The 13,980-nt window shown below is 46.9% G+C and overlaps 1 protein-coding gene across 1 annotated transcript in view; it reads left to right on the forward strand.

Moving 5' to 3' along the window:
- The first annotated feature begins 8,134 nt into the window (after positions 1 to 8,134).
- LOC107189122 (homeobox protein aristaless-like) overlaps positions 8,135 to 13,980 on the forward strand; it is a 68,577-nt gene continuing 62,731 nt past the window's right edge. The window contains exon 1 of the mRNA XM_015577596.1: positions 8,135 to 8,563. Coding sequence (XP_015433082.1) covers positions 8,413 to 8,563 — 151 coding nt within the window. The 5' untranslated portion in view covers positions 8,135 to 8,412. The remainder of the gene's footprint in view (positions 8,564 to 13,980) is intronic.

Raw genomic sequence — 13,980 nt, forward strand, 5'->3', positions numbered from 1 at the left:
CCTTTTGCGACGCGACATCACGGAATTTCGTTACTTCGATGAATCGTATATCACCGCGCGATACTCTTCCTGGCCTTTTATTTGCCATTTAGTAACATTAGAGCGGCACACCAGTACTTTTTATAGATTTTCGTATTCTTTCTTTCCGTTCGCGTCCGTTTGCTTCGCTGGGCAAAAGGACTGAGTGTCGCGCAGGGTTATCCATTTTGTCAGCGGTGTCGACGATCCGTCGTAAGATAATTCCAATCGATTAGAAAACGAAAATCGACCGATCCGAGAACCATGGTGTTCGTTGGCATTGTATAACTCTTCATCGTTGTCGAAGTGTCTCTCGTTCTCTTAGCTCTTTCGTTCAACGAATCGCTATTGAATTCGGCTATATAGACCTATATTAAACGATCGATGAACCATTTTCCCTAAGAGGCAGTAAACCGCTTCGCTTGCAAGTTCGATTTAGTTGACACCAATCGCATCGTGGCTCTAGCTTGAACAGGATTACCAGTTTCTTTCGCTCCGTCGTTTGCATTTTTGCGCGTGCGCTAATTCGAGGGTCCGCCTCGAGGCCGGCGTGCAAGTATTAGATAGTCCCTTAAGTGTGTCAACGGGCAGCTTGATCGTACGTTTAGTCCGCCTAGCCTGTAGGAATCGCTACGTAGTTGCGTATGTTAATTATGTATTCCCTTCCGGATACGATCTTCGTCGAGATCTCGAGGGTGTTTTATTCGAGGTCACTGGTCGTTCCCGCAAGAATCTCGCGACGAAAGAGAACATAGAATCAAAGAATCCAATCAAAGCTTGCTGAACGCATATCAAACTCGATCGTCTATGAATGTGTTTCGAACGACGAATCATTGCAATCGGTAGGACTCTGTTGTCGAGCAAATTACGTCGAGAGAAAATAGTATTTTGCTACACGAAAGAATATGCCGGTTTAAGTCCACAGCTGGTATCCGACATCGACGAATGCTCGGCGTCTTTGCAACATTTTCCTCCGCCTCGTCTCACCAATTTTCGTTACCGACGAATCTCACGCGATTCAGATATACCGATCGAATGGCAGAAACGAATGGTATCCTCTGAAATGGTACCGCGGCAATCGGGACCGTCAACGTGACGGCCGTGTTCGAGCCGAGCAATGGAAAAGAAATGAAATCTTCGCGTATACCTGGGATAGTAGTATTTTTTTATCGTTCGACCAATGAAATCGCCTACGGCTCTTTCAGAATTGATGGGTCTGTGATAGGTAGCCTTCTAATACTGCAGAATTCGCGAACAAGGTGCTAGAAATCTCTTTCAGTTCCCCGAAGATTTCCTATTTTGGTACGTAGACACTTAACGCACAATTCGAACTTGGAAAGATTCTTCGTTCCATCCTGTCTCCTTTGGTTACGTAGGAGTTGCACGAAAGCAGAATCTCGCGTCTAACTCTATGACGACGCGAGGGAAACTTACAATTCTTTCTATCCTTCGATCGTTTTCGTTGGAAGCGCGACGAACGAACGAACGAACGAACGAACAAGACTCGCGCGCTTCTTCACCGACTGAGAAATTCGGTCGTAGCATAAGATATTCTACATATTTTCGTATAAACGTGGGTAAGAATGAAAGAACCGAAATGTAGCGGGACGTACAAGAAAATACGTGTATCGTTTATAATATGCACACGCGTATATATCTTATTCTACATATTATTCGTACGATAAAGGATGGTCGTATATCTATGGGTAAGAATATCAGGAGAAACGACTCCACGAAACGTGAGAACCATTCACTTCCGGATTTTCTTCGCTTCGAATTTCATGCTGCAGCGTGGTTTACGCGACTGGGAAACGTTCGGAGATCAATGATCGACGGGAATCTCGCGAAAGTGCCAAACGCGTCGCAATTTCGTTTCTCCACGAAGCTGCTCTATATTTCTACTGCAATCGAACGAAACAATGTTTCCGTGATTAAACAAATCCGTGTAACAGCTCGAATTCTATCGAGAACGCACAAAGGAATTTTCAGGGAATACGAACAGATTCAATCGAGGTCTATCCATGCTACCGCGTTCGTAGCAGTTTTACAAACAGTGTATTGATTTCTCTTCTCTTTTTATACGAACGTTGTATTCTGAATTTATCGTAATCGTACGTGTTTGTGGGATAACGAGTGAATTGTATCTTCCAGAAATATCGCGTCACGTACAATCGAGATGAGTATCATTTTGCTGGATCAATTGACGGCAGAACACGTTTCTTTTTTTTTTTTTTTTTTTTTTTTTTTTTTTTTAAGTATAATTCTCCCTCCCCCGGTTCTAGTCAGCTGATTCGTTTCTTTTTCCTCTCTCCGTTTTCGCTCGAGTCGCGTAACACGGAAATGGTCTTGCGTACCAGTGTTTCAAACGTTTAACTCGTTCCTTAATCGCTTTCCGTTTTGTTCCTTGTCTCTTCCGCTTCCCTTCCGTCTCGTCGACGACAACGTCGTCGTCGTTTATCGACTGTCCGAGCGCTGACGAGTCTCGAAAGTGAAATCATCGGCACGTTCCGCCCTTCGAGACGTTAATTGTTCCGTAGCCGTGACGACGTCATTCGTCGGCGACGATCGCATCAGTATTACTACTTCGGATTAAGGTCGAAGCAGACACGTCACCGCGTCGAATTAATCGCAATCGTAAGACTGGGTATACACAGGTCGCGTTAGTTCTGTCCGTTCTAACCGTCGTCTTCGCTAGGGCATATTTCTGTTTTTTTTTTTTTTTGTTATTATTCTTCTTTCTACGATTAGTTTGTCGCTTCCGCCAGAGGCTGCATCGTTGATTCTACTCCCGTATATAGACGAAAGTAGAAGAGACGCGTGATAACGAGACCGAACACAAAATCATTCCGTTGCATTAGCTTGTATAATTGTATAATTTTCTGTAAAGAACGAAAGAAAGAGCGCGTGAATGTGTACGTATGAATGGGAGAGAGAGAAAGTGAGAGCGTATATATACTTACATACATAGATTATATTAATATAAATATTATTATTATATTATTATTATTATTATTATTATGTCATACTCTATTGTATGAACACAGATATATGATACGTTGAAGCTACTTCCCTCTTTGGTCGTTTTTTTTTGTTTTTTTTTTTAAATTGTACTTAAGCGATCTACGAGCTTAAACTGATCGTTCTGAAAAAATCGGTGCTTCGTTTTTTTTTTTTATCTTGTTGTTTTCTAAGCTTAAGCTTTTTATTTCTATAATTATCGAAATAGGAAAGCTTTTCTTCCTATTCGATTCGCGTTCCTGCGATCGATCGATGATCGATATAATTTTGTTTGTCGCGTTGCCAGGATCCAAGGGAACGGGTCGATGGGTGGATGAAAATTACTCCGATTCGGCCGAAATGGCCATTATTAATGGTGCCGAATGAGTTTAAGAATACATCTCGAAGGCCTATTATTCATTCAATCTTCGCCTAACATAATCACTGTTGTTTATTCTTCATTTGTGTCGCACACGAAAAGGCGTATAATTTCTGGTCGAGTTGATGGTAAACTCGTTCGGTGTCCACTTGCTTAATTTATACCGTAACGCACAATCAGAACACGTTTACCACTGCCAGAGTAACAGTTCAGTCAATTATTTTGCAATATATCAATCGAATATTCCGCCCCGTGAAAACAAGAGAAAGACTTGCCTAAAAATTGCGACCGGTCTAAACGCGCCTTGGCATTTCTTTGCGTTCCTGTTGTTTCGTTACTCGAATCGACCCTGAAGAACAGTCAAAGTTCGGAAACCTTTGCATTCGAGAATACGTACTCTGTAACATCGATTGTACGACTAACTCATTACGATTGTAACGCTATTTCCGCTGATAATAAAATATTCTTTTGGTAAAATTGACCATTAAACAAAGACGAGGGTCGTGACCGCCCCCCCCCCCTCTCGGCTTCGTCTACCCTTGAATCGTAAGACGAATCTTCTCTTCACGACTGATCCTTATTAATGGAGAACGCACACGCGTGCTTGTGATTTTCAGAATCTCGTTTGCTGCGCTAGCGACGTTCTGGAGGGTGGCCGAGGCGTGGTCCGCGTGGCCGTCACGGTCTCGGAACTCCTCAGATTCCACCAGACCCGTTCGCCGTTGCAGACGTCATCGTCGAGCGTGCCGAGCCACGTGCCCGCTTAGCGCCAAACAATATAATTACTCCTGCGAGACTCGTCGACCAGAGACAAGGAAACGGACGGGGCCATGGTACTTCGATTACACGAGGACCGAATGGAACCGCTGAAGGAGCATCATCCTGGCTCGATCTTCGATCGACAAACAATATTACCGCTGGTTTAAGGTGAATCGTACCTTTTCCCGATCGATTCGCCCGCGAAGAGTGATGCTCGTGACCAAGTTCTCTCGAGTGGTTCGCTCGAATCGAGAGCAACGGAGGCGACCGCCGAACTCGAGACTCGCGTGCTTTTATCGGAATCAAAATAGCGACGCGCGAATTCGGTGTAGTCGACGCCAACCGATAGACTGCGATCAACCATGACATTCGATTAGATGTACGAAACTTTTCTATTGGACGAACAGACGTATCTTTGTACGGAAGAAGAATAGCCGAAGACTAGAGTAATATCGTAGCCGAGCTCGAAACGCGGATTAATGGCTGCGACGCGCAAATCAAACAGCGATAGATGGTGTATCGAAATCTAGTGTATTCGTGCTTTCAAATAGCTGATTATTACGCGACGTTTCTGTATCGTAACGTGGAACAATATTCAATCAAAACTGCGAAGAGACATCGAAATTACAATCGTACGCCCGCGCGTGTACGAGGCTGGTAAATCCACCGTGAATCACCTCGACGGACGAGGGGAGATTCGATCCGTTTCATTCAATCGATATTCGGTTTGTTCGTTCCACGATATATTGTACCGATTTTATTTTCGTTTAAACCACAGATATTCCCACCGAGGAAGCTGGACTTTTGTCTGTGTTGTTCGGTAGCCTCGAATGGCACGTATGCGTGATCGACAGTAGGCAAAGTAGGTTTCTGCGTGAAAACGGATGGTAAGTTAGTTAGGAACTTTTTCAATGTCACCGACGATCGGTTCACCGATCGATATCGTTGGTAAACGATTGTCGGCGACGACCTCCCCGTCAATGGGTCGTCGTTGTATCGAGGTTCATTCGTGCGTTTACGTAACTTTTAAGGCCTAGGTGTTCACGGTAATGTATACCGAAAGCGTTGCAATTTTGTTGTCGTCGTGCACGACACGCCCATCTTTTAATTTCGAAACGACGCGTATTCGATGTCGAGATGTTCTTCGCGTCGAAGCGTCGATCCCGAGTACCGTCGTGATTTATTTATAATTCCCGAAACGATAACCCCGTTAGGTGCTAAGCGTAATATCGTTAGTTGTAATTCCCTGCGTCGTAACGTTCGTTTAGGATTTCTTTTTTTTTTTTATTGTTTTTTTTTTTTTATAGCGATCATGCAACAGAGAATACGAAGGATCTCATGCGTCGTGATCGACGAGGAACCGAGCGTTTGAATCTCTGGTGTCTCGCTCGGAGATGTTACGATCCGGACCAGCAATTGTTTCGTGTCTTTTTTTTTTTTTTTTTTTTTCACGGTTTTCGTTCGATAAAACTCGTAACGTAAATGTCCGTGATTTGCTAACTCACCGGCGAGACATCGACCACAGATTACTGTACCGTGTACTCATATTTATTGTGCCAAAGATGTACGTTAATTTTTCCTCTGTGTTTATCTCAAAGATGACGCGCCTTTTCAGATAAGTGGTGTAGCGCTTTCGTAAATTGTCTCGAAGGGAGAAAGAGCACTGCCAGAACGTCGAGCTTCTTCGACCCAAGATATCGTATCGTTTCGGATGAATTGCGTTTGCTTCTCCCTGCGTTTAAGAAACCTTCGATTTCACATTTTTCCTCTGGCTCCTTTCGACTCTTCCCCTTTTTTCTCATTGTATATCCCTCCTAATTTCTATCCCCGTATTTTCGATTCGATTCGACCAGCACTTATTGTTCGTAGGTAATTACGAATTCACAAAGTGACGCGTCGCCGCGGAATTGTACTCTTATTCGCTCAAAGATCAACTTGCGTTCGCGATTTTCGTTGAATCGGCCGAGGAAGAAAGCTAAAACCATCGAATACGTTTGGAGCATCCCAGTCGACGTCCTATCACGAACAGTATTAATCAGAGACCCACCGAATTTCGACATTGATATCGTAAAAAAGAAAAAAGAATTTTTACCCACCGGCGGTCATGATACCCTTGCTCCCCGAGGCGACCGATTTGCTCCAAACGCTTGCTCGTCCGATCGATAATTATAAACACACCACACGTAATATATTTAAAAATTAACGGATACAGTGTATAAAATAAATCGAGAAAATCTCCGCATGTCTAATCGTCGTTGTTTATAAACCGTTCAGACGCCCCTTCCCTATCGTCCACTCAACTACACAGCGATCTAATCGTTTTGAGTAGTACATACACGAGTATCTGTGTTTCAAGGACCTCTCGAGACAAAGAAGCTTTCATTTCGACCGGAGTATGAATCCAATTTGAATTGAAATGTCCCTAAAACGAGTCGGTCTGTTCCCCCACTCGAAACCTGTCGAAAACGGTTCGTAATGACGACCAGCCGGGGTGAATAAAAAACGTAAGACCGTGCAGGACGAGTGGAATCCCGAGCAAGGAGTGTGCGCGTCGCGGAGCGAGTGTAACCAGCGGGAAACGACGTGGGTGGACCACGGTAGGCGGAGTTGAAAGCTTGAGAAAACTCCATTTTGTTCGAGGGAGGCGGTCTCGATGTTCCACCTTCCCCTCTACAACAGATGGGTACCACCTTGGGACACGATCGACCTTCTCGTGGTGGAGGGAACGCTAACGCGAACATTGCCGAACAGGAGTTCGCGATACGCGTGTGCTCGCCGCTGCCCGGTTCTCTGGTTTCTCGTCCGGTTGGGTAGTCGCGTGGCTCCGTGGGGAACCGCGCGCTTCCATTCGTTTTCTCACCTGACCGATCGGTACCGTCCACGTCGACTGTCAACCGGCCATCGGCAGCTAATCGGCGCGTCGAAGTCACCTAGCAGTTGGCTCGCGGTTGTCGCCGATGGGCCTCGATCGTTGATACCCATAGTTAATACATTGTTGATACATCGTTGATACAATCGGTTGGTGGACAGTGATTCTGGCATGCGCGCGTGCGTGGAACGCGGTGTACCAAAACATTTCGACGACGATCCAGTGGTGTTAAGGAGGTGGTTCGTTCACGGAATCCGAATATATATATATATATGTATATACCGGCAGTGAATAATCCCGTGAATGGGGGACTCCGAAGCGAGCAGTAAACACAACAAGAAAGGTCGACGGGTGCGCCGTGACTCGAGCCGCAGGGTTCATTGATATCTCCAGGTAACACGGCCAGGTGATACGCGCGTTGGTATACAAGGAGTAGTTTTTGCTCGACATCGGGTACAGACCGCGGTCCGTTCAGTCTGCAATGATACGCGACGCTGGTAACAATCGGGCCGATAACGCGCGAGCATTGCCCGGTGGTGTGGTCGGTTTCTTACACGAATACGTCGACGGACAACAACATCGAACCACAGACACGATTCCCGAAGGGAACGACGTCGTCCAGACAACGAACCGAAGCTGAACTACACCTGGGAAAACAAACGAACATCGAATTCCTCTGTTTGGACCACAGCCGATCGTTCGATACACCGATCCGACCGAAGCGTTACGGATAAATATCAAATTTCCGGTGTAATTCGGCGACACTCGAAAACCGCAGATCGGCCGTGGATAACGAATTCGAATTCCATCGGGATAGCGCGATAAGACGAATGCGCGAGATATCGCTCGACCCGATCGAAGATTAAATGTTGGCCCGCGCGAAAACGAAAAAATGTACGTTCCTTCGACGAGTTGACAAGCATCGTGCATCGCGAGCCGTACAGAACCGTGCTGAAGTACGTTCGAGAATCAACCAACCACGTCGAGCGGCCAATGCGACTGGCGGAACACTGGCTACCCGCGAGAAATCGACGATGACCGGCCATCGCACGCACAACCTCGTGTCGTAGTTTTGCGCGTAGGCGACCACGAGTTTCAGTCCCCTCCCGTGGCGTTCAACGACGAAGCTCCTGGCTGGATGAAGGAACTGAACGAATATCGTTTTGACGAGGATTATCAGACGGGTGTGCGACCAGTTGTTTCCGCGTCGTACGTAACGCGCGGACGAACGGGGGGGATGCTGCGATTCCGATGTGTACAGTGAACGACGGGGACGCGTAGGGTCCTCCTCGTTTTCCCTGACCTTTTTTTTACCCCCACCCCACCCTCCCCCCTCTCACCGCCACGTATCAGAAATTTCATCGGTGTTAAAATTGTGCCCGAATCAACGATGGATCTGAGCACCACGCCGAGACGAGCGACTGAGGGTGTGAGTGACCTTCAGAAAACAAGGGTCGCCAAGAGTGTCTTCAGCATCCGTAGCCTTGTCGACGTCGAGGAAGCGGATCTCCCAGCGGCCGAAGACACGGACAGAACGCAAAGTGAGTTAATACATAATTCTTCGTTCACACCTCCGGGCGCGATCGTATATCGTGACGCGTAACGCGTTATCGCCGTGAATTTGTTATCGCAATTACGAAAGAACCCGACACCATCGAGGTGAGGCAACGAACGAATCGTCGGCTCGGTTAATTGGTTTCGCGATTTCGTTTTCGCGCGACTATGTTGCGCGATTAGTAACGTCGACGATTATGATACACAGTGTCCTCGGAGAAGCATTAAGTTGTTAAAGTACCACCGTTTCGGGAGCCGAAATTGTAGTCTGAGACGCTGTTGAGACTCTTCAGGACCGTATTATGTTAATTCGGAATGGGTTACCAACAGTTTAATTTTTACCGATACAGTAATTATTATTGAGTACGACGGCAGAGGCGAAATACCGCGTACCTTTGATGAAATATTACGAACAGAAATTTTAAATACCAAAGAAACATGGTTTACAGGTATCCCTTTAATAATTACGTTGTGAATGATGAATGCGCAAACTCTGCTTACGCTAGGAGAAAACGTGACGTAGGAGAAGGGCCTCCTACCATGCTTCTACCTGTTGGTGTTTGGAATTACTGAAATTTATGCCAAATTAACATTCGATTTAACATTTATGTCAGTACCTGGAATGAATTTATTAGTGGAAGCCGAGTTTGCTCGTGGATATACAACCCTTGGTTGCGGCACCAAAACAGATATAAAAATAGTCCCTTCATCTAAAGTATTTCTTCGACCCACTTTTTTGGGGGTGGCACGGGCAATAACGCCCGACCTCCAGTCAATTCAGGGAAGAAACTTGAATTCGTTGCGTAAAGTGTGTATGCAAGTATATAAACACTATGACTCATCGAAGAGTGGCTGACAACACGCTACTGTCAAAATTCCAAAGCGGCGTCGACGATGATCGGCGTCGATACGCAACCCCGTTTCACCGGTTCGGGTTGTTCGCGGGGATCATCGACGAAAACGTGATCTCGACGATCCCGGAGACGAGCTTTCCAGGAACCGAAACCCCGCCTTGACATTCCACGATCGAGAAACGCTCGCTCTCCGAGCGTACCCTTTTTGCCGGGGCGACGAGCAGCGCGCCTTTTGTGCTTCGTGCTTCAAGCCAGGGGAACAACCAGTCCTTGTAGAGCGATCGAGTCAATTAAGGCTCACTTATACTCGGGTAAATTGCGATAAGACGACGATTAAGTTGAAATTAGCTCGGTTCCCCTTCCTCGACACCCCGTGGCAAGAAGTGTATCAATGTCGTTATTGCCGACACGTATCGAAGGTAAATTAATACCCGTTCCCCGACCGTTCCAATTAAACGAGTTACACGAAACCAGCGGGAGTTTCTTTCTTTGCGACGCGGGATCGCAAAACGATCGGTCACCACGTAGTGGATTTGGACAACGTAGTCTTGCTTATCTCTGTTAACAGGGAGAGAGCTCGATCGAGATTGTAAGAGGTCTATGGGAAAGTTCCTGGTCGATTCGACTTGGAAAACGCCGCGAAAACCAACCGTGGCGGACCGCTCCGGCCCAAGTTTCTAGCACGGTCGATATGCAAAGTAACCCGGGCAACCGCGATAACTCGCATTACTCGACTTTCCTCGCGGAAAATAAATAGCGAATTACCATTTAGCCGTCGGCGATAAACCGAAACGAGCCCGCCGCTCGCGATAACGGAATCTCTCATTCCGCGGGCATACCGTATCGCCTCGTTATCGGGTAATTAACAAGATAACCGGTCGATTAACAAATTACGTATACGTGGGATCGTCAGGCGTGTCGGTGTGTCGCCTCGCGCATAATCAATCGACGAACGGTCGCGTTACGAATGCGATTGTTTTTCTCGCGGAATCTTTTCTATGTTTATAAAGACCGTCACGTTGGTGTAAACTATATTATTCCATTTGATTATTTGTTGTGTCAGTGTGCTGGAACGGTTTAATCACGTATTGTAAAAAAGGGTTTTCACCCGTACGAATTAAATTAAATTAAATTAAATTAAATTAAATTAAATTAAATTGAATTAAATTAAATTGAATTGAATTGAATTGAATTGAATTGAATTGAATTGAATTGAATGGAATTGAATTGAATTGTCGTGTAAGCGAAAACGGTACGAGTGGACCAGGTATGTTTATCAATATACCCGAGGTATGCACCCCGAAAGAGAGCCGTTGCTTCGACCGAGACGCGCGCCACGAACACGCTCGAGTAGTAATTTTACTAACAAAATACTGACCACCAGTAATCGCGCGACAATTGCCCCCCGAGTGCGTTAAGTGGCGCGTATCGCGGTACGTTATCGTTTCCTTGGTCTTCTTTTCGTTTTATGTATTTATTTCGCTAATTGCAGCCTGTGTACCTTACCTAGGCACGCGGGCTACATAATGACCGCGTTCAATTAGTATTTCCAAGGCGGACGGGCGTTTTTTTTTATTCGAGAAATTCTTTGAAAAACATCAGAAATTCGACGAATCGACAATTCTGTCGTATTTTTCCATCCAACAGCCGGAAATAGTAGCCGAAATCGAGGGTCAAAGTTCCGCCAATGAGACACGACGATTAACAGGGGTGGGTGGTTCGCTGTCGATTCGCTTCGATAGAGGAGGGTCGTTATAAGGGGATGGAGCTTCTACCATGACTCGATCCACCCTGGGGTCCACCCTCGATCAAGGGAAGGCAAACAAAATGACTCCTCGTTGCCGCGGTTCGCCAAAGAGACACGCCATCGATGGCACTAGGGACGGCAGGGAATGGATTCGAACGGTCCCGCCGGCAGTACGGCCGTGGCGGCAGCTTCGACTTGTAACAACGAGCGAGTTGATTGCGAAAAAAGAAAGAATACTATGCCCTCCTCTCAATAACGCGCGCCGAGAAAGCCATAAATAACCGAGCAGCCGGAGTTTTACGCGTGCGTATATATACACACGATAGACCGCGGAACCTGGTGATTGGTCGGCCAGGTAGAGCCGACGCTAATTGTGTTTTATTAGCGACTTCTCTTTCCCCTCGCCGACCAACGACCGCGATCCTCGCTAACTAACCTCCGCCCATGTACTAACTATAAACGACATTGTTATTAAGGGTCCTTACACTGTATCTAAGACCCACACAGTCGTTCGCGTGCGTACAACACGCACGTCCAGGCGCAGCTTCGCTACCTTTCCTCGTTAAGGGCTGTTAAGGGAGCCGAGAAGAGGTCCCGAGAACCACCAGTCGGTTTCCTTCGAGCCCAACCACGAAATCGCCACGAAATCCGCAGACTATAACGATCGTTTCGATCTCGGGATAACTCGATGTCGCGCTGGTTACTTCGAAACCCCTTCTCGCTGCACGGAAGAAGCCAATTTCTACCCTTGTTACCCTCGTCAAGATTTTTCTCTACCAGGCACGCGAGAAGCGTCGATTTCGGAGGAGGCGGGGACAACGATTTGTTGGTTTTTTTTCTTTTTCTTTATCGTGCAACTGGCCAGGGGGTCCGGAAAGAGGAGAACGAACGTGGAAGAGGGGAGGGGCGAGTCTTATTACCGCGAACGGAGTCGAGCATGCCGGTGCAATCAAATAAATTAGCCGGAATTACGCATCCTGTGAACCGATCTCTAGCATAGGCGCACTCCCTTCGTCTCGCGACCAATTAGCAGAGCTTTTTCCCCGATCGGGTCCTGAGCGTATTTTATCCCCGGCCCGTCATTTTGTTTCCCAAGATGTCAGCGGCTGTCCTCCGAAGCGGCTATACGAAATTCCGATTCCGTCGTTCCCTTGTCCTTGTTTCGCTCCATCGGCGAATCAATTATTTCTTTTCTCGTGAGGACATTGTTCGTTTCTAAGCAGAGTGGACGCTGACCACGCGTCGAGGGGTTAACTCTAGAACGAATGAGCCTCGAGCTGTCACATAAACGTCCAAGGGGGCTCCTCGACCCCACACTTCTTAGATATTTCTCCTAAAATAAATTATTTTTTGATGAAAATTTTATAACATTCGAGTGTATTACAACTTACTCTGTGTTACAGCCTGCCCCGATCTCCCCTACCTAATAAAGACGTGATAGCATCGACGCCCGACGCGTAGTTCATTTTCGTTTTCTTATGCACAATGTTTATCGCATATAGTAACGATGACTTTTGAATATCAAACCGAAATATGTATAAATAATTTTATAAAAATGTTCTGCAATCGGGAAATAGTTATGATTTTACACTATTCGACTCGTGGGTTCAAGAAATCCCCCCTTGGCCGTTCTACCTGAAAGTCCATCCATTCTTCGTGCGCGGCCTATTAAAGTGCATTACTCGGCTAATGCTCGATTGTAAAATAGAACGAGGCGGAGGAGCAGGAGGATGTTTATCTATCGTGAAGCATCGATCTTCGAACAGGTCGTTTCGATGGTTCGCCAAAGCGTGTACCGATCGTGTAATAGGTAATGCTGTGATCGGCTAACGAGACACGATCCTCGTGGGAGTGAAGATGTGGCAACGGCCAGGCGTCGTCGTTGGTTCAGGGATAATAACGGAAAACTATCGAACGGACAGCAACGCGACGCGTCGCGACTTGGCCACGGAGCGAAGCGAAACGGTTACCGCGTATTCTTGCGTGACGCGTTATTAGCCGATTGGCTCATTAATCGCTCCGTCGGCCCGAGACAGCCGAACCCTCCCCTCTCCACTCCTCCCGCCAACGGCCGTTTGGATACCGAGTAATTGCTAATCGCTAATTGCGAGCTCAAACACTCCATCCAATTAACCCTCCCATGAGCTCGATTCGCCACCGATGATTCCTGTTCGCGGGCAGCCCACCCCTCCGCGCGTTACCCTCCGTTTCAACCCGTTTACCCACCCGACAGTATTTCTCTTCCAACCTGGTTAAGTATCGTTAATTGTAGACTTTTCCAACGGAACCGATCCAATGGAAGGAAAATTATGTCGAACAGGTAGATTCTCATCGTTAGATGGTTTTTCCTGCTCCATTATAGCTTGTTCGATTTACGCAACCGTCACCTGTTAACACGACCCGGGTCTAATCGTTCCTCGAGCACCGGCGTCATGTGCCGTGCGGTAAACGATGATCATCCTCTCTCCCTCTCTTCCACTTCGGCTCGTTATACTCCACCCCTCCTCTCACGGTTTCTCTAATGAAATTTCTTCTCCGGAGCGAGCGCGTAAACAGCCCCAACACAGGGAGAGAAGAGGGAGGAGAAAAGGGACAGGTACCCCTTTCGATCAATTAGGCCTAATAAATGGCGTCCACGGTGGGGTCGTCCACGGCGACGGGGCAAAGGGATCAGGGGTGGAGGAAGAGGACGGGGGCGGCAGGGGAATATTATTCGAACCGGCCGTCAGGTCTGTGGGTTTATGCTATTAAAAATGTAAATATCTGCCGGCGGCTCGTTATCGGATGTAAATATGGCGGCAGG

The sequence above is a fragment of the Dufourea novaeangliae genome, unplaced genomic scaffold (assembly GCF_001272555.1).
Source record: "Dufourea novaeangliae isolate 0120121106 unplaced genomic scaffold, ASM127255v1 scaffold125, whole genome shotgun sequence".
In the NCBI taxonomy this organism is placed as follows: Eukaryota; Metazoa; Arthropoda; class Insecta; order Hymenoptera; family Halictidae; genus Dufourea; species Dufourea novaeangliae.